Below are 26854 nucleotides of genomic sequence, written 5' to 3'. Positions count from 1 at the left end.
ACTGAAGTATTTTGGCACATTTTTTCTTCTTTTTAAAAAATGTATAATCTTCAAAAAAGTTACCCACAACCAGATGCTCCTGAAAGGAGCCTGGGGTTACCAGCGGAGGTGGGTGTTGATCAATTCTATTTATTTTGTACCATTATATCAACCATGTTATTTAGAGGGATAGCGAGAATGCGTATTGTATGGTTTTGAGAAACACAAGCAGAAACGAGATTTGTTTCTGTTATTTTGAGAATTTATTTCAAATTTTTGATGTCATGAGCTCTAAGCATGTGGTCTTCAACGTCTCCAAAATTCCCAAATTCTGCCAGTAGCAATTTAATTTTAATTAGTATCTGTCAGTACTGCAAGCATGTCTTACAATATGCACTTGGATATTCTCTTCTCCTCTGTACCTTGCTTTTAGTACTTTCAGCATAAAGATACACAGTAAAACTTGTACTTAAAACCATCACAGGTTCCAGTAAACGAGGCTGGATAGCAAAAGAATCTCTCTTGAAATAAGCCAGACAAAATGACACTTACATTCTGTGCTATTTAGGCTTTAGGGACTATTGCAGAAGGACATCAAGTTATTATATGCCTATAGTTATTCATTTTCTTAGCCTTACAAACTGAAGAGGAGTGCCTCAAGGAAAATATTATGGAGTTCCATCACAGATTTTATCCCTGCACTTTCTTTTTCTTTTAATAGCCTGGATGTGTAAATACAACTGAAGTGGATATAAAAAAATCTTCAAGAATGAGAAATCCACATAAAACAAGAAAGGTAAGTACTGTTATTAAAGCAGGAAGTGGAGGTAATCTATAGCATGGAGTTCCATAGTTTCTTAAAGCATTTTTCTTACAGCTGCAATGAGCAAATACTTGAATATATGTTGCCATTTTATAAACTCTTAAATGATTAGTACTAACAAATTTACTAGTACCAAGTAAATGCTGTCACATAAGGAAGGCTTTGGAGAAATACACAGAGAATACGAAAATAAAATTTATTTTTACATGGTTTATTCATGTTGTTTAGAAGATTGAATAAAGTACATTAAAATGTTTTTGTCAAAAATTAGGGAAAAATAAATTAAAAATGCAGTGTAAACTGTAACAACAGTGCTGGTCATAATGAACAGGGTGTCTCTAGTTTACAATTATGCCCCAAATGGATGACCAGAAATTGTGGAGGAAATTAGCTTTGTCTAAATTAGGATGCAGATATGGACAGGGTAAGTTCTCTAGGGATGTATAGATGGGTTGAAATAACACTTTCTTTCAAATCCTTTGCATCACAATAATTTACATTTACTCCAACTTTAAAGTACTCCCTTTAAGTTATATTTTCGTGTTAACCTAGGGAAAAATATTTTTTAAAAAAGGAAGTGAGTTTTTTAGAGAAAGTTTTAGCTTAGTTTATTTATTGTAATGAATGATCCAGATTAGCATAATTTACCAAGCAATAATTTCAAATTTGAAAGTCATCTAGATAATCCATTTACTGTAATAACTGCTTTCAGCGTCATCCCCCATGTTTACTATGCTGCTATTATAGAGACACAGTAAAAGTAGATCCTGTGTTCTATGACATTATGAAATTGTGGAGTTTAGGGAGTCTTTCGTTTACCCCATGGTATAGAAGCACAATTTTATTTGAGTGCATGACTTATTTACAGTTCCCTTAGAAAAAGATGATCTTGGCTAACATCTTGAGCACACTGTACTAAAACATCACACTTACTATAGATATGCGTAGAAAGCATTGTCTGAAAGCAACTATCATTGTTCCATATTTTTTACGTAGTCTGTCTATGGCTTACAAAATGACATTCGAAGTCACAGCCCTACCCACACACCGGTACCAGAGACTAAGCCACCCACAGAAGATGAACTACACGAAGAGGTTTGAAAAATAACTGCAAACTTGTACTTTTAAATGAACTTTTCATCATAGCTGGGAAGTATGTTCAGAACAGATCTCTCAATGGTTCAGTAAAGTTTTTCCTTGTTTCAGAATATATGGGTTTAGGTATGTAACTTGTATTAAAACTAATAAGACAAAACCTGAATTTTTAGTATCTTGCATTAAACAGTTAGAGGCAGTTAGCAGCAGGCCAGTTAGTGGGTTCTTTGCATGGATAAGTCCATTAGCTGCTTTAGCAGTAGACAGCTCGCTCTTCCTTTCAACAATGATTCGAGGTTTGGGGGTATACTTACCTTCTGTGGATGCACTTACAGGTCCACACCTTTAGCTGCTGTTCATGCTTCATTAATCTTTACTGAGGTGTTAGAATTGGGAGAAGGTAATTAGTAGTTCTGTTCAAAAATCTGAAAAAAAAAAAAGGGTAATTGGATTTCTGTTGATAAACCTTTAGGGAAAATGATATATTGGGTCCTTTTTTTTTTTTGTCTCTGTATGTTCTTTTCTCTTTGATGGAAAATTCTGTTTATTTTAGAACTACACTGGTGAAATGTTTTAACTCAATGTTGTTTTCTCTTCTGTGTCCTTCAATACGTTAAGGTTAAATTACAGCCCTAATGAAAAAAGTTATGGAAAGAGGATCAAGCACCAAATTACTCATAACATTCTTCACCTTCCTTTCTTGCAGATTAAGAACTGGCAAATGCAATTAGACAGACATAGGTTAAAAATGTCAAAAGTTGCAGAGAGGTAAGCATATTGTCACATATTCTGATTTTTCAATTAGACTGATAATTATTGGGAAAATGTCAGTAAGAAATACCTTGAAATAAAGAGGGACAGGGAAGTCCAGGTGTCATAGAAATAACTGATGAGAGTTTACTTTAAGCGAGAGGTATGAAGTTCTTTTATTGTTAAAATATGGACCAGGTATTCCGTGTCACTGAAAGAGCATCTGGCCAAGTGGTCACAAGTTTCACTTTGCATTGTCAGGGAATAGGTCTTGGGTGACTGTTTTGATATTTCAAAAGGGTAATCACTAATAAAGCAAGGGAACTGATGGGCAGAGCTGGCTGGCTGACGAGCTCAGTGCTTGAACAAAGTGAGTCTGAGCTTACTTTGGGTTAAAGGATGTAACACTAGCAGGAATCTTTCTCCAAATAACACCAAAATTTGTCAGGAGGGGGCTAGAAAGCAAACAAACCAGAAACTCCTTGGAAAGGCTAACTACAGCTTAGGGAGAAGAGAGGCAGAGGAAAGGTATGGTATATCTTTCACAGCAAATACGGAGAGAGTGAATAATTGCAGAAAACTGAGCTGTATAAGACTTAGTAAAGGAAATTAAGCCAAATACAAATGGTTCTTCATCCTCTCATATATGTTTGTGCACAGGAATCTACTTATATATGTATGCACACACATGCAAACATACATTTAGATTTATAAACAGAACAGGTTAAGAATTTGTGTTTACTGAACAGTAAAAATGGAATGCAGACTGAATATAATATAATATAATATAATATAATATAATATAATATAATATAATATAATATAATATATAAAAAGAATGAAAAGAAAGAATAGTTATTCTCACTTGTCAAAAATTTTTCAATAATTATGAGGCAAAAGGAAACAGAAAGTGGGAATAAGGACATAGGAGATGTAAAGTACCAGAATACAGGGAAAATTCTTATTGTGTTCTCCTCAGTCAGACTAATTTATGTATACTAAAGGATTTGGAAAAAAAATCAGCTTTTTTTTTTTTTTTGTAAAGCAATAAACTTGAGACTAGTGCCATTTGATTAGGAAATTATGTCAATATTAGCTGTATTTTAAAAAAGACAAAAATAAGTCCTAGCAGCTACAGGGCCAGTGAATATGACCTGAATGCAGTGTTTTGAAACAGATTTTAAAAGAATTAATAAATAAAACTGTGGTGGTATAAACATGTTCCTTTATAAAAGCAAATGTGCATGGAAGAGGTTTCTTGATTTAATTTATTAATGCCTAAAGAATACCTTAAAAAAAGCTATGTAGATATATTAGGGAAGTTTGTAGTTCATTTTATTTCAGCTCTTCATAAGACTTTAGCTGCCTCTTCTTCTTTAGGGGTCTACTTTTTAAAGGCTTGGGCAAACCTACTTTAGCCTGAACTTGTAGCTGACTTCTGAATGTGTGCGCATCCGGTTACTATGATTCAGTTGATGCAAGGTAACTTGCTAACTGGGATAACCTAAACAGGTTTCCTCACCTCCTAACGTGACCATGTTTGGTGCTTTTGTTTTCCTAGTCTATTAGCTTATACAGAGCAGTATTTGGAATATGATCCTTTTCTTGTGCCCCCTGATCCCTCAAACCCTTGGATATCAGATGACACCACTTTCTGGGAACTGGAGGCAAGGTATATAATTTTATTGCTTCTTTTGGGGTAAGAAGGTGTAACAGGCCTTTCTTGAAACGTGAAGATTTCAGACAGAACTATTGCAGAAAAATACCAAGGCAGAAGGGTAATGCAGTATCCTTTTGGTCTTTCCAGCTTTACAGTTTTGTAAGATGTGAAGAGCTATGGGTTAATAAATCTGTAAAAAGTTGTAGTAACCAGATTCCAGGGTTCTAGTGTGGAGAAGAAAAAGACACCTCTTAAAATCTGATAACATTTCCTGGTTTGAAGTCCTTATTCTTTTGTGTAAATAAATGCATGTGTATTGCCTTCATCCTGTGTAAGTACCAGCAGCCTGGTTGCTCATCTCTGATATGAGCAATCTGGAAGGTGAAAAATCTGCTATTCAACTTTAGGACTTAATCTAAATTATAAACACAGAGTATTAGAATACTTAAGTGTTGCTGATTTTGGATTCTGTTGTTTTTCCTCCTGTAGCAAAGAGCCAGGACAGCAGAGGGTGAAACGATGGGGGTTTGGCATGGATGAAGCTTTGAAAGACCCTGTGGGAAGAGAGCAGTTTCTCAAATTCCTTGAGTCAGAATTCAGTTCAGAAAATTTAAGGTAAGTGAGATGGACTTTATTTTTTAGTAGCTTGTAACATTGGTGGTTTGGGTGTTTCTTTTGTCACCTTTCTTTTCATTTTGAATCCTTCAAAATTTTTCGTGTTTTACCTTTCAAAATCTATACATGCAGATGTCTCCTGTATTCAGGCTGAGGGACAGATTTATATAGTTAGCAGAGACTCATATGAAGCATAATTTCCTGTTCACGTCTGATTTTTCATCAAACTACCCATATATGAGCTTTACTCTCAGCTCATTTTATTAAACCAGTTTAAAACATTGACCTATTCAAAGCCTGTTCAGTGTCTTTTATTAGGTCAAATATTATGAGAAGAGTAAAATAAAAAAGAGTCTTTGTTAATAAATAAATAAATTTAAATTAACAGGTTTTAACTTTTGGTCAGGTTTCTGGGGATCATTGGTCTTTTGAAAATCTCTACCAAGATTCTAATACTTGTGGATCTGATGCAATAGAAGTATTGTGACAGCTAGCTCTCAAATTCCTCATGAACTGCAAAATGGAAAGATTTGGCTAGTATATGAAGCTTAAATAAATTTGTTTAATATATATACAGAACTACTTTTAAATGAGGGAGAACAATTATTTAGTTTTAAAAAAGGATAGTGTATTCTTTGGCTAATAGCATGTTTTATGTCTCTGTTCTAAGGAAGTCATATTTCATTATGAATTATTTCATAGGGATTAATAACAGCTTTTATATAGATAAGTCAAACTCTACATAGTACTAAAGTATGTACAACATATTTTTCTGTTTATTCCACCTTCTAGTCAGACATCATCTATATCACTCTCTGTTCACCAATAGCATAAGGCGTATAAAATATTTGCACACATTCTAGAACTCAGAAAAATCCTAAACTACTTTTTTTCTATGCCATTTCTCACTCAGAAGTGGTGCAGCACAGCCATTCCTTCTAGAGTTGCATTGGTGTAGCATCTTGCAAAAGGCATTTGGCATTTTGTGGTGTCGATTCATAAAAGATGAGTAATTGCACACGTCCTTGTTAATTTGTCAGTAGAATAATTCAAGACGGGCTTCTCTGAGCTGCTGACCATGTTCATATTCAAATACTGAACTTTGCATCACAAATTTTTATTAGAAATTCTAGACCTTATGATATTTTCCAACTGATTTGTCTGCCATTACCTCCATGGAAATATTGCCTGACCTGCACATGTATGTGGATAATTTCATTAGTGACATATACAGATTTCTTTTTTAATTAAAACATCCAGGTGGTAAAATGAAATCTTTAATACCAAGAAAATGAAAGGCAATTTTTAAAAGAGCATCCCGGTAATTCCTCATGCAAACCAGCTGCTCAAATATGAACCTACCCAGCCCAGCATGTGCTGCAGTTTCTATGCTTTTCTGTTATTTTGTCTCTCTGCCAACTAGACTGTTACCCGCATAATCCCTAGCTCTTTCTTCTAATCCTATTTACAACACTAACCACAGGCAAACTGCAAGTGACTGATCCAGAAAAATTGCCTAGAGAAATTTGTTCAGAGCTGATTCCTTGACAAGCAATCTACTCTTACGTCTCTCTCTCTAGATTCTTATATCGGTATTATAGAATATAATATCTGAGATACAGTGAATATGAGTTTAAAGGCTGTCCGGATCAGGCAGGGCATCAAACTTGCACTGAAAAAGTCATTTCTGTGATGATTAACTGAAGGAAAAATGTCTCACAAGCTCATAATTATGTTAATGAATTCTTGAACTGTGGGGAAATCAATCCTCCATTGGCCTCACGTGGTAAAGGCTGGTTAGAAAGCATGAATTTTGTTGTTCATAGGAGTAAAAATGTTATAGATCTCAGTAACAGAAATGAAAAGCTTGATGTTTTCAAGTATTACTGCTGAATAAACCTTACATTTAAAAGATCACCAATTTCTTTGCTCACCTGTTAACCTCGGTATTGCAATTTGGATTTTGGGCTCGGTTGTTTTTTTTTTTATTTGACAGCCTCCTTGTGAAAAAGATCTATTTCCATCCACATCTTCCCACTGCCACAAAGTGAACTCAAGCCAGTAGCTGGCTCTTGTCCTTTTACAGACCTAATAGTGATACAACTTACAACAGGAATCATCAAATATGCAGTGGGATAGACAGCTAAGACCCTGGATTCAAAGCTACCCAGTGCAGTGCACAGGATACAGTAAGGGACTGCAGAGAGTGATTCAGTATTAGTTAATTAAAAGTCTTATATCTTGCTTTGGTAAAAGAAATGCCAAAAATGTGAAATGATAAGCCTAACAGATATACCATTTCTATTCAAGTGTGATTATTTTATGTAGATAAGAGTCCCAGTGTTACTGTTTCATTAACTAGAACTGAGAGTGCCTAAGCTGACTGTGAATCTAATTCTTAGTGGATTTAGATCCTGTCTTAAGAAACAGAACAGAGATGAAGAAATGAGCTGTGAGTTAAAACTAAGAACTGTGCAATGATTAGAAATACAATCAGGTTTCACCTTCTTACTCTGTTTCTCTGTGCCTTTTTCCTTTGCCTGTAAATTGGGATTAATAGTATGTCACTCTAAAGGGATATTGTAAAGCATAGCAAAAGTATAAAACTATCTAAGCAGTTCTATCAGTGCAGAAGCTTCATTAGAGTGTGATTGCAGTTCGCCAACACCCAGGTTGGATTATGCTTTCACCTAACACCTAACATAACACAAGCTATGACTTATCAACTCCTGGTACCATGCAGGCTTCTTGGAGGTATCTCTTCGCATGCTATTCACTACACAGAATAAATAGCTAAAGTAACATATGATCTGGATAATAGATTTATAAAAGTCTCACTGCCTAATACAAATATGGGAACCATTGTTCAAAATTCACATGACTTAAGTTTGAGCATGATCCAGTACTACTGAGCTTGGTCACAAGGCACTCCAAGCACTAAAAACGGACTCTTCAGAGGAAGTGAGATAGTGAAACAAATTTTACTGCAATGTGGCACCTGGTGACCTAATTTCTTTCATCTTTGCAGAAAATTCCTATTCCTTTCCATGTCCTTCCTTTGTCTGTACTGTTACAGAATTCTTTATGAAGTTGATATTCATATGCTGACTGTATATTTGCTCGCAAGTGGTTGTTTTGTAGGAATTTCAGCTCGTAAAGATCTAAATAGTCTCAGGCCTGTCAATGTGAAAGTCTATCCATGTCATTATGTGGTATTGCAGTAGATGTGACCTCTAAGGTAGTGCTAAGATGGCAAAAGACTCCTAGGTTAGTCAAAGTAATGTGGTAACAGGGCATCTCCCATGATGCACAGAAGGAAAAGCCACTGGAACCCTTGCCTCTTGCTTTGCTCTACATTTATTAGCTTCCTTAGTGTGTGAGTAAATAGGAAAAAGGGGCTTTGAGGTCTGTCTGTCCAGAAAAAGAAGGAAAGGACTGAGGAGTTACTTTGTTGTAGATGTTTTCTCAATAATTTTTTTCAGGCCATCCCCCTGCAGGCTGAGTTTTTGTGAGATGTTTATTTTGGATTCATACATTTAAGTCCAAAAAGTGTTGTATACTGGAAATAGAGGCTTCAATTATGTCCTGTAGAAAAAATAAATAAAACCCCACAGAAACACTACTAAAAATTTGCAGTGTGCCTATAAATTGTTTCAGTCATAGCGCTTAATTTTGTTTAACTTACTTCAGTGGTCTGGTTATTCTTTTAATAACTTCATAGCAATATTTTTACTAGAGTAGAGGGAGAATGGTACAGGAGGTTAAATTTTCTTTTGAATCCAGCCTGTTTCACTTTTTTAGTCTTTATTACTGATCACCACTTTTGATGACTTTAAATGCAAGAAATTTCTGTCTTGCACTGATTTTGGAGGAGAGAGTTCTGCATGTTACGAAGTATGAAGATTGATTAATTGTCATTGATGTCTGACCTGCAAGTCTGAATAGAAGGGTTGCTATTCTTTCCCACACAATGTGGGCATTGGTAATGTTCATACTTCATACTGTTGATTATGACACCCTCTTTTGGGTGCTAATAACTTCACCAAAATTTAATTCTCAAGGCTGAAATTCCCTGTACTTTATTTCTCATTCAGACTCAAGCTTAAACTCCAAGTCCCAGTAGCGTTGCCATTTCTGAAGATTAGATGAAAAGGAACTAGTTGTAAGATTTAATGGGTTTCTCTGTCATTTTCTTGAAGACCCTCAGCGCTACTATATCTTGAAGCTGGAAGCTGTACTTTGTTTGGCAAGAAGGTGAACTGTATAGCAGTAGTCTTTTCTCCCCCTAGAAAAATCTTAGCCGATTTTCTCCATAGTTTGTTAAGGTTTTTGTTTGCTTTTGCTGAAAAGGTTGAGTGGTCTGTCCTCTGAACTGTTGTGTCACATGCACTGCATGTAAAGCCCATGTAATTCTCTCTTGACTATCTCCACACTCTGCCTAAATCTCACGCATTTTGTGGAGAATGTTGCAGCTTTTCACTCACTCTGTGTTCCTATGTGCTAAATTTAACTGATTAGCTTGATCTGGGATCTGCTGATGGCTGCATCTGACATTTAGGTCAGTTAATGGGACAGAAGCCGTGTTGCAGCTGTGCTATTTATCTGGCAAGGCCACCCTCAGTTTGAAAGTAATCCAGCTGGAGGACATAATCCCCTGATGCGTTGCAACATGTGTTTTACCATGTCACCTGGCTGGATGTATGGCTATCACACACTATACACTCTCACTCAGTTATATGCCTGGCATGTGACCCAGTGTGTGGCAGTCCAAATGCTTGGACAGCAGCAGTATTCACTCCCAGCCACCCAGGTCTCTGTTCAAAAGGTACTGAGCATCATCTAGAGAGGGTCTCCATGGCAAAGCAAACCTCCACCAACAGGAGATGCAGAGTTTCACCCAAGGGCAAAGAGACTTAGCTCTATCTAGTTCCTTCCATGAAGTAGCACCAAGTCTGTGTATATCATTGTCTGGAAAATGTAGTTGGGTCCCCATCCTCCCCTCTCCTGTTTTTGCATATATTTACCGTTACACCCTGCATGTTGTTTGCTGCAGGAGTCTTCCCATGCTTTGGTCACATTTCACAATGCAGAGAACTGTAAAAGCAGAATTTGAGGACTTGTGCTGAGGTCTAGCAGAATTCATTTGCACTTCATCCTTGCAATTGGTTGCCATGGGATATTATGAAAAGTTATTTTTGAAAATGCAAAAGGTCACAGCTTTATTTTTAGTATTTCCTACCTTTGCATATTTGACCTGAACTTTCTGTGGTAGGAGGACAGTGATTCTTAATTGAAAGGTCATTAAGTAAATCAAAATTTTAAAATGTGTTTTGTCTGTTAAACAAGTACCCTATACATAATATGCCACAGAACCACCATTTTCTTCCCAGTTTTAGAGAGGTTTCTATGTTTAGAACATCACATTTTCAATTGGGTTTCTGAATGCTAATGTTAGAATGGTATAACAAAATCAATTTATCAAAGAGCTGGTGTTCGGCCTGTTAGGATCTGTCTATACAACCTGCCTGTTTCATGGTGAAAGCTGAATGTTTCCTCAAAGAAGTTAAATTTATCTCCCATCTATTTCCGCAAAACTGAGTATAGCCTACTATATCGAAACAGTTTACTTGCAAAAGAAAATCGCATCCTAGTGCATGTTTGTGGTGACTTCCTGAAGTATTGGCAGTGACATAATGGAACAAACAAGTATGTGACAGCTTTGAGCTAGATCCTCAGGATGTCTGCAGGGTGATAGAAAATGTGTGTATACAAAGAACATCCTTCCCTTTCATTTTTCTGTTTCTTACCTGACTTCGATACACATGAGTAATCAGTCAGTCCCAGAAGATGCATTTGAAGGGGTTAGTGCTGCAGGATATCCACTTTTAAATGCAAATATCAAAAGCAGCTTAAGGAAACCAAAGTAGGTTGCCCAAATTTGACAGAGTGATCTGAATTAGAGTTTGTGGGCTGTGCAGTTCTTAAGCTTGAGTTATGAGGCCTCTATTCTTACTGCATTGCCATCAGATTCTCAGGATAAGTCTCCAGGCTCTGTGCAGATCTATGTTCAATTCACATTGCAGTTCATAGAGATAAGTGATGCTACCTAGACTTTTTGAAACTGAAGTTCCTCTGTTGGCACAGGCTTCCATTGTGACCTTGGAGAAACCACTGTACGTTATTGCATTACTAATGTATTTGTAAAACTGGGACAATATTACTTCTCTCTCTCTTGAACAATCCTAAGGGATCAGTAGATAGAAAGGTTGTGCTTAGATATTATGGAAATTAAAGGGTGTAGATATACCTAAAATAGTAGCTTCATCTCAGTAGAGTGAAGCTGACCATAGTGGCTTGTGAGTGATGAGCACAGGCTCCTTCCATCTGTGCTACAAATGAGTTTCGAAACAGAGTTATGAAGGACTAGTTGCTTTCTGGAAAGGAAATAATGTCAAGTGAAGAATATCTTAGAGGAGAAACGATGTAAGGTTTTCTTTGCTACAGTTGACTATCCTCTCCTAAGAGTTGTCGCAATAACTATAGTAGAATTTGGATTGAGGATGTTATCATTTTGACTTCTCGGACTACAGTTCCACTGTTGTTCTCCTCTATCTCATCCCTGTTTAGCTAAGCTAAGAGAGCTCATTTTAATCTCACTGTGTAAGCAGGGTGGAACCGCATTTTAAAGGTGCACCCAAATTATTTGTTAGCCTTGTAAAATCCTACTTATTTCACAGTTAACTCACTTCAGGGTTCAGCATATCTGTTTCACAGGATCAGCTGTGTTGAAACAATAACGAAAGGTAGCAATGGTATATATTGCATATTTAACAAAGATAAACTTTAGTTGAGCTCTCGTGGAGGGGGAACTAAGTGGTCTGCACCATGTCTAAGCATAGGGTCTTAGATGAATTTAGAATTATTTTGTACAGTGAGAGTCTAAAAACCCATAGAAGAAATAATGATAAAAATATCCTATTAACAAATTAGAAGTGACTATAAAAGCTTATAGCTAGGTAGCTGTGATCACAAAGTGCTCAAGACCATGTCAGTGATCCTGCTCCAGACTGAGTGAGAAGGATACAATGAACTGCCTCCACTGCATATGGCTGCCCCATGTTGTTTTGCACAGCAGCAGAAAAGAAGAGAGGATGAGCACATCTATTCAGCATGTTAGTGAAAGATATGCATAGAAATGCAATGCTGGAGAAAGAATTATAGCAGGCAAAATGAATGCTTTTCCAGTTTATACATGATTTGAGGAGTAATAGCAACAAAATCACAGTTACACAATTTATCGTTTAGCAGGACTCAGATTCATGTAGATTGCAAGAACATAAGTTCTTATTAACTTTTGAAGGGATGTCAAAAAGCATTAGATTTATAAGTGCAATAAACTCTTCTGGTTCAGGTGAAATGAAATCTCTGTTTAATTCCAGTTAAATGGAAAACTTCCCATAAGCAAGTTACCCATACATAAGTAATGAAGGATTTCCCACCTGTCTCATGAAGACACTTGTAATGACTACTTCTTAGGGTGAATTGATTGCCTGAGGCAGTATAGCAGAAATCTGATCCCACATAAAATCACAGATTTTTCTTATTTTACCATGGGGGTTTTTTTAGGAAAATTTCAGTTACTTTTTCTTTTTTTAAAGAGCATAAAAGAATGTGAGTATTTCATTGATGCTTATACTGAACTGCAAGTCATGATGCTATATTGTACCATAGGTTCTGGTTAGCAGTAGAAGACCTGAAGAAGAGGCCTATTCGTGAAGTTCCTGCTCGCGTCCAAGAAATCTGGCAAGAATTTCTTGCTCCAGGTGCACCCAGTGCTATCAATCTAGATTCAAAAAGTTATGACAAAACCACACAGAATGTGAAGGATCCTGGAAGATACACATTTGAAGATGCTCAGGTCAGTTTGCACTCCTGTTTAGGGACGTTTGAAACAGAATATTTTCTACTGAAATCCATATACGAAAAATAAGATATACCTGGAAATTTTGGTGATCCAAATGGGTAACATTCTTTCATGAGGCCTCTGAATTACTAAAGTTCTTCATTAGGCTCCTGTGCCTGGTATAGTCTCTTCAAGTTGGCCTCAAATAGAGCAAAGCATATTGTGCATATTGTTTTCTTATTCACTTACATTAAGATAAAAGCTTCCCCTACACACATTGATTTCTAGTTCTCAAGATCTATCTCTGAAAGACTTCCTTGATATAGGTTCAATATCTGTTCTCTCAATGCATGTCAAAAAGTGTTGTTATCATGTATAGGAGTCATAAGATCCCAACAAGAAAACAATATACCACATGTGAGAAATAGCATTTTGTAACAACTTGTGCAGAAGCATCATATTTCAGGGATGTTTTATATTCTGTACCTTATTAAACTACTATCTACAGAACACTGGGCAAAGATCCTAAGGACCTGCTCTTCAATAATCAGTATTACAGCGGTACAGAACAGTTTGTAAATGTCTTATTTTGCTTTTGGGCAGCTGATTTAGTTGTAATTTGAATACCATCATCAAAAGATACTTTTGACCAGATTTGTGAAAATACTTACAGTTTTGAAATTGGACTTACAAGTTAAAAAAGCAAAATGGTAAAATAAAAAAAAAAACCAGTTTTCCTCAGAAGAAAAAAAAATGTTTCTGTATTAAATGTGACACTTCATCTTTGCAGACTTCTGAGAAAAGCAATTGAAAAGAATTGGATTCACAGTAAAAAGTAATAGAACTGGTACCATCCTCCCTTTCCATCAGAAGCCCAGTGATGGAAATTTAATTATTAATGAAAAGTGAAATGGTGTCAAAAGGAGAGATTGAGATGATATCCCTGCAGAATTTCCTACAACTTGATTATTAGGTCATCATCTTGGAAGACAGGAAATGCTGCTGCTAGTCCCACAAAGCAGAGAAGGGAATTGAATAGGAACTTTTTAGTCTTTGGGACATTGCCTCTGCCCTAAATAAGAGGTGGAATGATTCCACCAGCTTTTAATTTTGCTGTATGAGAAAAGCGACCTATGATGCAGCAGTAAAATTTTCATTAGACATGATGGCATACCTGTTTTGAACTATTCTGCATTAAGTTAAACACCCCATTTTTGCTTGCGTCTGCTAACCCCACGAAGATTTAGGAATGTAGTGTATAGCAAAGACATAAGTTAAACAAATAAACAATCTAGCAAGATTAAAAGTTTTTTTAAAAAAAAAAAAAGTCTTTGCAGTTCAGTCAGGAAACCGACAATTATATTCCTTGCCAGTTTGCAATTTTATATTTTTTTAAATATGTGTAAAATTTCCACACTTTTTTATTCCCAGATCTCTCTTCTGTCCTTTTCCTAGCCCCCCAACCCCTACCCCTCACTCCGCCGCCCCTTCATTTATGAAGGACATGGACTATTCAGTCTTTATGCAAGCAGGACTTTTCTTCCTGTCAGACCTCTGTTTACTTGGTTCAGTTCAGAGTACAGCTTGAACCTGGAAGCCTCCATTTGTCTGGGAAAAGGGGGCAAACTGTACCTTTCGTGTTTTGACTTGAAGTTTTGGGACTTTTACAGAGTGCCCCACCTGAACTGGCAGGTTTTGTCAGCTCTACCTGTGCAACAGGCTCTTTATGGGCTCCCAGTTGGGAAAGAGACCACTTACAATTCATTCTGGCAGGTGGCAGTTCATTTGATTGTGTTAAAAAAAGTTTTGAGAGGCATTTATAGACTTGAAAGATACCACCACAGAACTCCATGTCAAGTGAGAGTGATATGTAACCAAAAAGAAACCAATTGTGCTAGATAACATCCAGCCTCAATTCTTGACTAACATGTACGTTAATAATACTAATATAGCTTAATTGATTTGTGCTTTTACAAGCTCGGTATTTGCACAGAAACAATATTTTAATCATGACTGATACGTACAATATAAGCAGGGTCCTTTCTGCCCTCTGTTGGTTGCATTGACTGCTTTCATAGAATATGAGTCGAATTATAACTACCCAAATGAACCAGCCTATGTTCTGACTACACTCCAGTATTTCCCTGCTTAATGCAAGAAATACGATGAAAGGCACTTAAAATACTTTCTGTAGTTTCCTATACAACATATATTACAAATCAGTTTTAATTTTACCTTGCCATAATTTTCAAGCAAGTTGGTTTGTTGGGTTTTTTTTCCTATTCACTAGCTTTATGCAGTACCAAGATGAGAAATAGTATTCACTTTACAGTTTATTTGCTGTTTCCCGATTGCTATGCTACAAGTTTCCTACAGAAAAAAAGGTAGTGTTTGAGTAAAAAGTAAAGCAAAAATAGCTAATGCAATTCAGTGAGATTTTAAAAAGTATTCTTTGTGAAAGTGTTTCCTCTTCCAATGAATTTTTATCTACAAATCTCTGTCCTAACATTATAAATAGAACAACAACTCAAAAGTCCTGCAGATTAGATTTCTAGGTTTTCATATTTTACAGAAATGAGAATACTTCAAAATGAAGAGCTCTGTAACCTGCTTCTGTCATTTCTTTTCTGGATAAGGGTTTCCAAATTTGTATATGCGTCAGAAGAAATTAGATTAGCCTGGAACTGCTTTCCAATTAGCATATGTATTTTCCTTTTTATATCGTCAGCTGGATTGCAGACTAAACATCTGTCAAAGGATGTTCCAAGAGTAGCCAGGGAATAGCTTCCCTAACTTAAGCACTTACTTGTGGTGCTGAATCAGAAACATAGTACCTTTTTCCAGCCTATGAAGTCAGAAAAGCATAACCAGAAACTAAAAAATCTGGTGTGGAAGGATCCACAGATCCTGATTTAGTCACTTGCCTAAACTGACTAGTGTAAGAGAGGTTTGAAATTTGGCCTCAACGTAGGACTCAGTCGTTAATTCTTAGAAAAATAATTCCATAGTAGAAATAGAGACTATAAATTAAGGAAAGGTGTGTTGTGTTCTTCATATATAACAAATAAGTGGGATTTCTGCTTTAAGACAGAGAGCAACTCAGTCTTGGCTTCAGAACTGCAACCTCCTATCCCATAAAACCTCCAGTTTAAAATAGTGTTAGCTGGTATGGGTCCCACAACAAATATATACAACTGCTTCCTATTTATGTCTTCTTTTATGGGAGTAACAGCTCCTTCTTTCCCTTTCAGGAGCACATTTACAAACTGATGAAAAGTGATTCTTATCCTCGTTTTATACGATCCAGTGCCTACCAGGAGCTGCTACAGGCCAAGAAAAAGGTATTGGTCCATCTTGCCTTTGTCTTGCCACTGTGCAAAGCAGTGGTTATGTTTGCAACAATACTCAGTCTTCTCTCCCCTGTGCCAGTGCAACTGGATATCTGGTAGGTGACCAGCTTGACGTGTTTGGAGGGTCACATACACACAGGAGTTCAATATACATCTATGTGTATATATCCTGCATGTGGGCATGTTTCAATAAGTTAATCTAGCAAAACTTATTTTTATTTTTACATCCCATATTGTACTGTTTTCTCTGTTATGAAGCACCATAAACTGCAAAGTGCTTTACAAATACATTAAAAAAATAAAATAAAATCCCAGAATAGTCTTTCATGTTTGCAAGTTTGCTTATGTAATAATTGTTGTTCTCTTTATTTCACCTGTAAAAGCTACAGAATGTGTCTAGAAACAATCTTATTCATATGAAAAACTTCTAATTTTGACTATAAATATAGAGGCTTCCTAATTCTGTTTCTTTCCCTTATATTACATGAATAATTTTGAGTAGGCTAGGAGTCTGACTTGAAAAACTGATTATGTCACACTTCAGCAAACAGAGGCTTGGTATGTAATATTTGCTTAGAAAAGTCCAGATATGGAATGAGTTCTGAATAGACACAGCACAGAGTATGTGGAGCAGCCTGTGCAATGCAGATTTCTATGATAATAAATAATTTTATTAGTGGGCTCTAAACAGAGATTTCCTAGAATCAGCTGGGAGCCCTGTGCATTTGAAAATCAGGGCCTCAATCATTACTGGAATGAGGGACTTATAAACACCATAGCATTCTATTGTTTATAATGACAACCTAAAATTATTTGAAAGTACTGTGTGATTTTGTTTTCTGTTCAAACATTGATTTCTGAAGATCCAATATAGAGAGAGATGTTGAAAATACCAGAAAGCTACAACTGTCCGTGTGAAGTCCTTAAGTTTGTCAATGTCAGTGCATTAACACAAAATGTGCACTTCATTATTTCTTTTTATTTTCAGTTTTTCTTTTAAATCAAACCAGTTTGATCCCCATGAAATTTCTTTTTGTCAAATACTATATCTGCTTTGCCCATCCCCTGTTTTGCAAAGTCCCGTTACATCTTCACATCTGTGTTTGCTTCCTGATTTATACAAACTTTGTTTTGCAGTCCATTGTTTCATCGATCCTTCTTTTCTACTCCATTTTTTCTTGCTTTTCTTTTTCCCTTCCTTTTTGTTTCTTTGTTTTTATTCTAAATTTAAGTTGGAAAACACACTGGATCGTCGAACATCTTTTGAGAAATTCACACGCAATGTGGTAAGTTTGTTGCCTCGGAAGACTAGTAAACCTGCTGGAACATCCTTCTCCCCTCCCTCTCACTGATCCCTACTTTCCCTTTCTGCTTCTCTAACCTGACAGCTAAAAGTGTATTTATCACAGACTGTGAATTTTCTTAGGAATGACAGCTTTATAATGTGCTTTCTTTACAACCCTTCCTCCCTAGTCCCTTTCCCACTGACCTTAATAGTCACACATGGAGGAATGGACCTTGGGGACCCATGCTTTTTGCATTAGGAAGCATGAAATTATTCACTCTTTTTTTTTTTTTTTAACTTTTTTTTTAAGTGTAGTAAAGAGTATATGAAAACCTGCTTGATGTTGTTTCTTTTTCTGGTGCTTCCCAAAATGTTAATTCTGATGCAGTTTAAATACATTGGATTTCCCTCCTGTCTCCTTTTTACTTTGGTAAAAAAGAGTTTGCCCCATTTTTTTTAACTGGGCCCAGGGAAAAATAAACAATAATAATTTCCCCATCTTCCTTAATATCTACCACAGCTTCTTCAGGACCAAACAATTCATGCTGATGATGCACAAGGGTTTGATTGGGATTTCATTTTGATAATGGACTACAAGAACTGATTTTTTTTTTTTTTTTAATACGTAATTTTCAAAAGCTACTTCACAAAGGTAAAAAAAATGAAAGCTGGTAAAATTTGCTGTGGGCATTCTCTGGCCAACTGCAAAAAGATCCATTGATTTCCTGATATGTGGGACTCTTTGCTTTTCCAGTTTCTTTGGATATTTTTTTAAACATTGTGAAAGTTCAAACTAAAGCATTCAACGCATTTATTTTTGTAGGGCAGAAACATCCCTATTTTCCCATGCCATAAAAACTGTACACCAACACTGAGGGCGAGCACTAACCTGTTATGAAAAGAGGTAGAAAGATCTTGGATTATAATCAAGTTTGTCTGCATTGTCTGTTGAATTGTGCAGGTGACGCTGCTCTGTGTGTGTGTGTGCGTCTGTGGCTTTTTCTGTGACCTGGTTGGTGGAGCTGTGTGTGTCGAAATGAAAAATATGAGAGCTTCCAGCAAAGATCATGGTTTTTGTTTTTTAGTTTCTAGGGAAGGAGAAGCAGTTTTCAGATACTGCCTCCTCTATAATGACGATCAAGAGTATTTCCTTAAGTATTTAAAATACATATATACTTTGTAGTAAGCAAAAAAAGAAACAAATGCAGTGAAACAACAAAGTTTTGTGAGGTTGTGGGAATATCTCCCATAGTAAAACAAAACTGTAATTCTTTAACTACTTTCTTATAGGTAAAGGCTTCCTGTAATATGCTTTGAATCCAGTGTAATCAGGAAGAAATTTGGATTCAATGGGACAAAGTCAGTAAAGGACACTAAAAAGTAAATAAACAGCCACAAAGGAAACTTACCCAACGTTTGAAACAAAAACCCCTATATTTTGCATGGTGGTGTTGCCATAGCATGTTGCAGTGTGATTTGTGTGTTGTCTAAGCAGGTTGATCTATAAAACGATATTGTACATGTTAACATTATACATGACAATCACATGATAATCCCATAGGAAGTTCCATATTAATAAAAGAGCCTATGTTAACAAAAGAGAGTGCAGAGAGTAGGTAGTACATCTGAGACCACTGCGAGTCAGGCTTCTTCACAGTCACAGTGCCGGGCAAGCTGCAATAACTATGTTTCTTCATAGGGTTTTAAACAGCTCACAGATCAGGAACTGGTTAGGGTAAAGAGTATGTAAGTAGCGGGCTGTAAGGAGAGAAATAGAAAGCTGCAGACAGATGGGAGAAGAATATAGCACAAAAAGGGAAAATGTGAAGACAGACCGGGAGGCTCTAAGATTACTCTCTGATAATCCCTCTTAGAGCAGCTGATAAACCAGTCCTGTGCACAAACACTGGAGCATTATGCCCTGCAGGCGTGCCCGATTTTCATCCTGCTAATCTCAGGGCAGAAGTACCAGAACAGCAGAATGCCAGAGACGCAAGGCAGGCCCAATAAACCAGCTGTGAGCTAGAAACTGGAACGAGGATTTCTGGATGTGAAGTGTTAGTATTTCTTCAGCAGAAGAGGGCAATTCTTTTTTTCATGAAGCAAGCTATAAAATAAAACCTGTGGTTTTGCTTTTCCTCAAACTAGTAGCTGTGAATCCGGGTGGAGTCTGTCAAGTCGGGTCAGGTATGAAAGTAAAACATGTCACAGTTTATCGATAGTCTTTATTAGACTGGCAGCTCTAAGGCTTGCAAATTAATCCAGAGTGTCAGGATGCTCAAGTGAAACTTTTTCTCCAAGACAACTGAACTGACATCTCCCACTGTCCCAGGACCCCTTGCCACCAGGCATCCTTGTTCTTCCATTCTTGTTCTCATTTATGATGAGTTTGTAATATGTAATTGTCTACCTCGATACAGTGCTTCCAACTAGCAGGGATGAGGGAAACATTTCTCAGAATATCCTACAGTGTACTGGTTAACTTGTTCAACTGTGAAATGAGGGACTGTAGTATAGAACTGTTCTTCTGATTAATACACAAAATAGGTGTGAAACAGGTCTTCTACAACCTGGATTAATGATGTTGTCTCTGAATTATTTAGTAACATGAAAATTACAGTTTGTCTTCTCCTCTGGTGGTTTAGAAAATTTAGACTGATTTTCACTATTTTTTTTCTCACTTACAACAAGGTGGATTTGTATTGAATTAAATTAGACCTCATTTTTTAGCATTTGAAGTGTTTAAAAAAAAACCAAACAAACAGTAAACTGGCTTGTGTCTAGGGACTGAAGTAATAAGACAGAGACTATGAGAGGCTTCTGATCAGTGATAGTTGAAAGTGGATTGTACTTGCTACAGAAAACACTTGTTAAATGAGAAAATTTAGAAACTTTTTATGGGCAATCCCTCTATACTAGTCCTTGAACTAAGTGAAAATGACCTAATATAGTGAGTTGTTATTCTAGTCTAATGGAGAAAAAATAAAAGTGGAGCTATATACACAAAAAAAAACCCCTAGGCTCAGCTCTGCATTTCTTTGACATAGCAGAGTTTTCTTTCTAGAAAACTTCCAGTAAGTTGGTGCCCTAATTGCTCATCTTAAAAACATCGGCTATTTAGCTTGTTAAGTAGATTTCATAGTGCAAAATTCCTAATGCCTTTGGCAATCTGCAATAGACAATATGAATACTGTTAGAAACAGATCTGCATTCAAGTACAATATATATAAAGTAATAGCAAATTAGCATTTGCTTTTTGTAATATTTATTAACAATCACTTTATGGTTTGCTTCTGGGTAGTAAGCAGTTATTCTTGGCTTGCCTCACTTATTTACAGTCCCAGGTACTATGTAAAAATACAGCACATGTACACTTCAAATGCCACTGATTAAGTGCATTGCCTTGAAATAACAGTGTCACAGTGTCACAGCTCTGGCTCAGAGGTATGGGGAGTGCTGATATTAGTGTGCCCTGTGCTCCCCTACCTTGCCAGCTCAGCTTCTCAAGTTTCTCTTTGTAAAGTCAGGGAGCAGGAAAATCTCATTGCCTCATTGCTTGCCACAGTAGTAGAAAGGGGGAAACCAGCTGTTTCTGAGGCATTTAAAAATTTTAATTCCTTTGAGGAATTTACATAGGGAGGGGGGAACATATTAAAAATAATAATAATAAAAAAAAAGGGAACTACCTCAACTACTAACATCTACCTTGCAGAGGAAAAAAACAGGTGAATATGCACTGCTAATGCTGATGAGAACAAAGGCATCCTTTAAAGATGAATTTTGTCTTAAATTTCTCATATGCATTTGGGATTTGTGACAGTAGCAGGCTGGTAGTCTGAGCAAAACACCTTTGTGAGTGCTAGCCTAGTGCTTAGCAGTGATCACCAGTCGAGAAGCCTGAAACAAAGGGATGTTGTTCATAGCAGAGTGGGCTAATTTCATTTCCACCCCATGCAAACCTTCTTGTCTCATCAGGAATCAAGTTAGCAGGGCAAGAAGGTGCAGCCTCCTTCCTCAGATCTGCCTAGGGATACACACTTCATCATCATTTGTTGGTGCCATTGTTTCAGGCACCACCATCAGTGTTCCAGTTTTATCTGTTCCTGCCCAATTGTATGGAAGGAAAAAATATGTATTTTTGTTGCAAATTTGTGATATGTTATGGAAATACAGCCAGACCAAACCAAACCAAACCCAGTCTATATATGAAACCAAAGAGCCATCAGATGATAATCACCTTCACTCAATACCTCATAAACTAGATGTCTTTTAATAACTATGTTTAAAATCATTATGTGTTACATTACTCATGCCCTTCCCAGCTGTCTTCTCCCACTCAGCTGGAAGAACTTGCTTACAAGTGTCCTTCAACGTTTCCCCCCTCCAAACCAGTAACATTAGACCATTTCATGCATATGATAATATATCAATTTTTCATTCAATGATAATATATCAATTTATTTTTTCATCAAGAAATTTTTCTATATCAACAGGTAAAACTTGTTATGTACTCTCTACTGTACCACATCAGAGGTACATCACAGCCTAAAATCCCAACAAGGGCTATATTTTTCTTAGGCATAGCATTATGAATGAGCTCAAGTGAAGTATCAGCTGTGGGATCTCATGTTCAATGCACAATCATGGAAGAAATCCTGATTATACTTTTGAAATTTGAATGTTATTCCTAAAAGTTAAAACAAAAATATAGCTAGTCAGAAAAAGTTTCTTGTTTGACATATACGGAACAATAATATAAATAATAAGTAATTGCAGAAATGAGAGCCTTTTCCTTTTCAGGAAAGAGATGGTTTATTGATGTTTGACTAAAAAGAACTGATGAAGTAATTTTTTTTTTTTATTATTTGAACTACTAATTAGTCCAAAAATCTAGTTTTAAGTTTTATAAGGACTGATGCCCAGGCTAATGAGGAAAAAAGAGCATCTGTAGGACACACCAGTTAGGACTGGCCTCCTTGTCTTGTTCTGCAGTGACTGGAGCTAGGCTATTGCGCTCTGTGATGGAAAAACAGAGCTGAGGGGTAGCACTTGCACAGCTAGGTGAAGAGCCAGTGTATACTGTTCACAGTCATTTCCTAGTTGACAAACATTTCCCTGCATCTTAAGCTATTTGCAAGAATGAGAACTGCAGAAAGGTACAGAAACCTGAAAGCAGTCAGGTCTAGGACAACATACTAGAAATATTTGTCTAGTACATTGGTGCCTTGGAAAATCTTGGGTGTTACCCCACACTTCAGATGGTTACTTAAGTTCCAACTACCTCATCTGGCAAGAGTTTTAGGTTAATCGCCAATGAGAGTAGCTTATCAGTTAATATAAAGATTAATGGGGAAGAGAAAGAAATCGGGAGTGTCACCCGATTTAAAATGAGCCGAAAAAGGAATGTAGTCACTCAGCTGCTGCCTCCTGTCTATGGACCACTCCAGGAAATGGCACAGCCCTAATGAGAAGTGAACAGAGGACTGCAAATCCCCGCAGCAGGCAGAAGGATTTTTCTGCACATGCAGCCGCTTAATAGTGCAGCTGTGCTGACAACTCATGCCCCAAATTCAGTAAATGCTAACTTCCTCCCTCTCCTCAAATATTTGAATGGGAAATACACCTGCATGGGTGGCTGAGAGCAATGTCTTGCGCTTTTTTGGATTGAAGCAGAATCCTGACCCCCGAATGGTGCTAAAACAATTCCCCTGTGCTAGAGGAGCAAGGACCACCTAATCTTGGAAAGAGACATACTGTTTCTGCTCCTGTGCCTCTCCAGATGTGCTTCTGTCAGGGGCTGTTTATATACCAGCTCTGTGTCATGTCACTTGGGAGCTTTCCCTGCCAATGCAGGTGTGCAGCACATCAGCAGATGGGGAACAATGAGAGGAAGGAGGGATGATTCTTGCTCTGCATCTCATTTTTTCTCACAGCGGAGTTTGCACTGTTTCTCCGTTACCTGGTCAGATACATGGAGTTCTCTTTTCTACCTGCGCTGGCAATAAAGAAACATGAAAAAAGGAGACCCCCTGATATTGCTTAGCAAAAAAGGAGAGAATTAATCTTCTAAAAGGAAAAGACTCAATCTTCCTTTACTATACATTTCAGCTGCAGCCCCTGTCTAAATTTCATATTTATATCTTATAGACCATGTATGTACGGAAGATGTTACTGACTTGTTTGCTGGACTATTTAAGATGTTAACATCATGCCGCAAAAATAGGTCATCAGAACGTTTGTGTTTAGCAACTCATACATCTGCACATGTTTTTATAATTTTCCCCTTAAATTCTCTGAAAGTACAGTTGGAAAGACAGTTCTATGTCAAACAGTTAATATACTTAGCTAGGGACTAAACACTGAGGCCAATTCATTCTGTATTCTTAGATGTACTTGTTCACTCCAATACCTGTGCTGCCTCTTCATACTTTGACTCCTTGGTCAGGGTATGTGTGTGGGGTTTCATTTTGGCTTGTGTATTATTAGTAAAATCATTAAATAGTTTCAATTCATATGTCCAGAGTGCACCAATACAGCCGAAAATCCTAATCCTGTTTGGAATTTGGCCAAATACTTCTAAATATTGAGGACAAGAATATACTGAAAATATTAAAGGTCTCTTTTTCATTCTTCAGATAAACATCGACTGCTTCTTCCAGATTTTTTTTCCAATTGTTCTATAATCTCATTAGCACAGGAAACATTTTCGTGTGTGTGATGACTCATATGCTACACATCTCAAAACTGGCCTCTTAGAGGTAGTTTCCCAAATCAAAATTTGACTTCTGGAAATGCTAACATTGTATCTGAAAGAAATAGCTAGGCTTAGCTCTTAAATTATGACCCATAAGGGATGTTCCTTACATCAGTCTGTAAATCGAGTAAATGTGGAAATCTACTAGAGGTGATAATTATGAAACCCTACTGTACAGAGCTAAAGTAGAAGTATACTCTGAGACAGAGTTTGAAATAAATATTCTGTAAACTGGAAAATAACAAATCTCTGCATATCTGAATAAGAAGGTGGGATAACTCTGTAGTTGGGGCTGCTATAGATTCTGTTTATTAAAAGCTTATTTTCCCAGTCAGAGAATGAAGTATGATTCAGAATAAACGTGGAAGAAGGTCTCTTAACGAGAGTGTATCTTCTAAGTTGTCATTTTTCCAGCTATAGTATACTAATAGGTGGAAAATAACATACCTTATTGTTGTTCAGATGGAGACTTTGTGTCTCTAAGAACTATAATACTCTCTGAAGTGGAGTGGGGGAGGGGGGAGATGAAGGAGAGGATCATCCAGAGAAGTCCTAATCACTGTTGGGCTTAGGAGAAAAAGTATCCAAAGGCCAGCAATATCCAGGGAACAAGTGACACAGAATACAGGAAAAAAAACTTTGTCACAGAAATGCAGAATAAAGAAAACCATAACTCACTGTGTCTGCAGGGAAAATTAAAATAATATGTAAAACGAGATTATACAGGTGAGATTGCCTAACTAACAACTAGGCTTTGGCCTTCTTTTAGGTCAAAACTTTCTCGTTTATGTGATACCACAGTTTATTCCTGAGATGCTAGAAATTGGTTATGGTTCATCTAAAAAATCCAGAGAATTTACAACTCCTAAATAATCAGATAAGAATAAAGAATATTTCACAGATTTTATCCTATAAAAGCTAGCACAACTTTCCAGTGCTGTATTGAACAAATCGTTTTAATAAGTAATAGAGAGTTACTGGTTTGTTTTAATTAATGGGTTTGTGCAGTTCAGCACTAAAGGGAACTCATACATGTTTACAGAAAGTAGCCAAAGCTGTAGACCTGTGAAATTAAGCAAAAAAACTTCATCAAAGGCAGGGATAAACATATGCTTAGTATTCTTTTAAATTATGTCCAAAGGCGACAATCATGAATTGCCTAAGAAAACACCTGGTTTTGGACATGCTGTTTTAAATTTTATTCCAGTGCCACACACTGTTGAGAATTTTTGACTATTTAAAAAGCAAATAAGTCTTAGTATAACAGTTTACCTGTTACTTTAGAGAAAAACATAATGTAAGGCTTAACAAGTGTCAAGAAGCTGTGAATTTAATGTACATAGAAAGTGACAGAGTTAAAGCTAGACACAGGGAAGACAGCATGCCAGGAAAGACACTTTCTGTGTTCAAAGAAGCAAGTATTAATACTGTCAGGTGATATGGTGAACCTGATTGATTAGCAGTCTAACCCAACATTGCAGATCATGAGTTTTCTTCAAAATTATATTGTAGGGGAAATATTTATCCTCATTTGTTAAACATGTATTTCAGAGCACAATAAACTTTTTCCTTTTTTTGAAGTTCTACCCTGATATATTGCAATGAAGCAAATGCTCAAAACCAACTTGTAGATCCCTGTGAGCATAAATTTAATTGATAGTGACAACAGGTGTTAAATTGTGTAATTCCACTGGGTTATAATACAGCAGATGACTTAACAACTCATTGATATGGCAGGATAAATTAATTTACCATTTACTGAAGAAAATGTAGCATCTTTCCATATTTATAGTATTTCTTATTGTAGTCTCCTTGAAATAAGTTTGATTTTTTTAAAGTTATGCACTTAAAATGAACAATACAATAAATGTAAGTATTAAATACCTAACTGCAGAGTTAGACAGAGCCACTTGCTATTTAATGTTTATGATCTATTTAAGTTACATTATCAGTTTATGCCTGTGGAATTTTGAGGAGTGATGTAAGCTTGCTGTGCCAGCTCTGCCTCCGTTGGATCAGAGCCACAGTAGGATTGCCCTAGGAGACCTAACACCTTTTATGTGGCCTTAGGAGAGCTAATTTCTGTTATGTGGTTTCACGGCTTTTGTCTGACTCTGACAAAGTTCAAATCTGCCTGACATATACCATGATGACATACCCTACACCATGCTCTTAACACTGTACTCTTAACTCTTGTGAGACAGTCATTATACCTTATTAAAAGAACTTGCTAAAAAAAATGAAATTGCATCCTTGCAACAGGAACAATGATGAGGAAAATAACAACATGGAAATCCAAACACCTTCAAAGCAGTGTTATGCAGTCACATGTAATATACCTGACCAATGTTTCTCATAAATAGTAAATACAGTGTCAGAAAACTGATGGCTATATTCGTGGAAAAGCTGCTTTCCTGCCTATATGCAATCTGTCTCTTGTTCTCTTACCTGAACTTTAAAGTAGCTTTTTGTCTTCTGCAACAGAGCTACTCAGCTTGGGCATCCGTCTTTGTAGCACAAGGCACTCTCAGATGTAGTGGTCTTCAAGTTCCGAGTATCACCAACACCAAAAACCTCAGCATTAGTTTCTCCTCAGCTGAAATCAACCTCATTCAAAAATGACCTTTAAATTTGCTAACT

At 36.6% G+C, this 26854-nt stretch overlaps 1 protein-coding gene across 13 annotated transcripts in view; it reads left to right on the top strand.

Moving 5' to 3' along the window:
* The window catches only part of RGS7 (regulator of G protein signaling 7), a 233986-nt gene that overhangs the window by 190632 nt on the left and 16500 nt on the right, over positions 1-26854 (top strand). For 3 of the 13 annotated variants that reach the window (XM_054062704.1, XM_054062701.1, XM_054062707.1), the window contains 8 exons: positions 701-775; positions 1799-1897; positions 2604-2665; positions 4209-4319; positions 4797-4922; positions 12654-12840; positions 16077-16166; positions 17408-17461. In XM_054062704.1, coding sequence (XP_053918679.1) covers positions 701-775; positions 1799-1897; positions 2604-2665; positions 4209-4319; positions 4797-4922; positions 12654-12840; positions 16077-16166; positions 17408-17461 — 804 coding nt within the window. Of the gene's footprint in view, positions 1-700; positions 776-1798; positions 1898-2603; positions 2666-4208; positions 4320-4796; positions 4923-12653; positions 12841-16076; positions 16167-16254; positions 17378-17407; positions 17462-18283; positions 18365-18750; positions 18841-26854 lie in introns of those variants that run through there. The other 10 variants (XM_054062702.1, XM_054062703.1, XM_054062711.1 and 7 more) reach the window with 6 other exon arrangements.

Source organism: Cuculus canorus, chromosome 3 (assembly GCF_017976375.1).
Source record: "Cuculus canorus isolate bCucCan1 chromosome 3, bCucCan1.pri, whole genome shotgun sequence".
Taxonomy (NCBI): Eukaryota; Metazoa; Chordata; class Aves; order Cuculiformes; family Cuculidae; genus Cuculus; species Cuculus canorus.
This window is presented reverse-complemented; position numbering and strand designations above follow the sequence as displayed.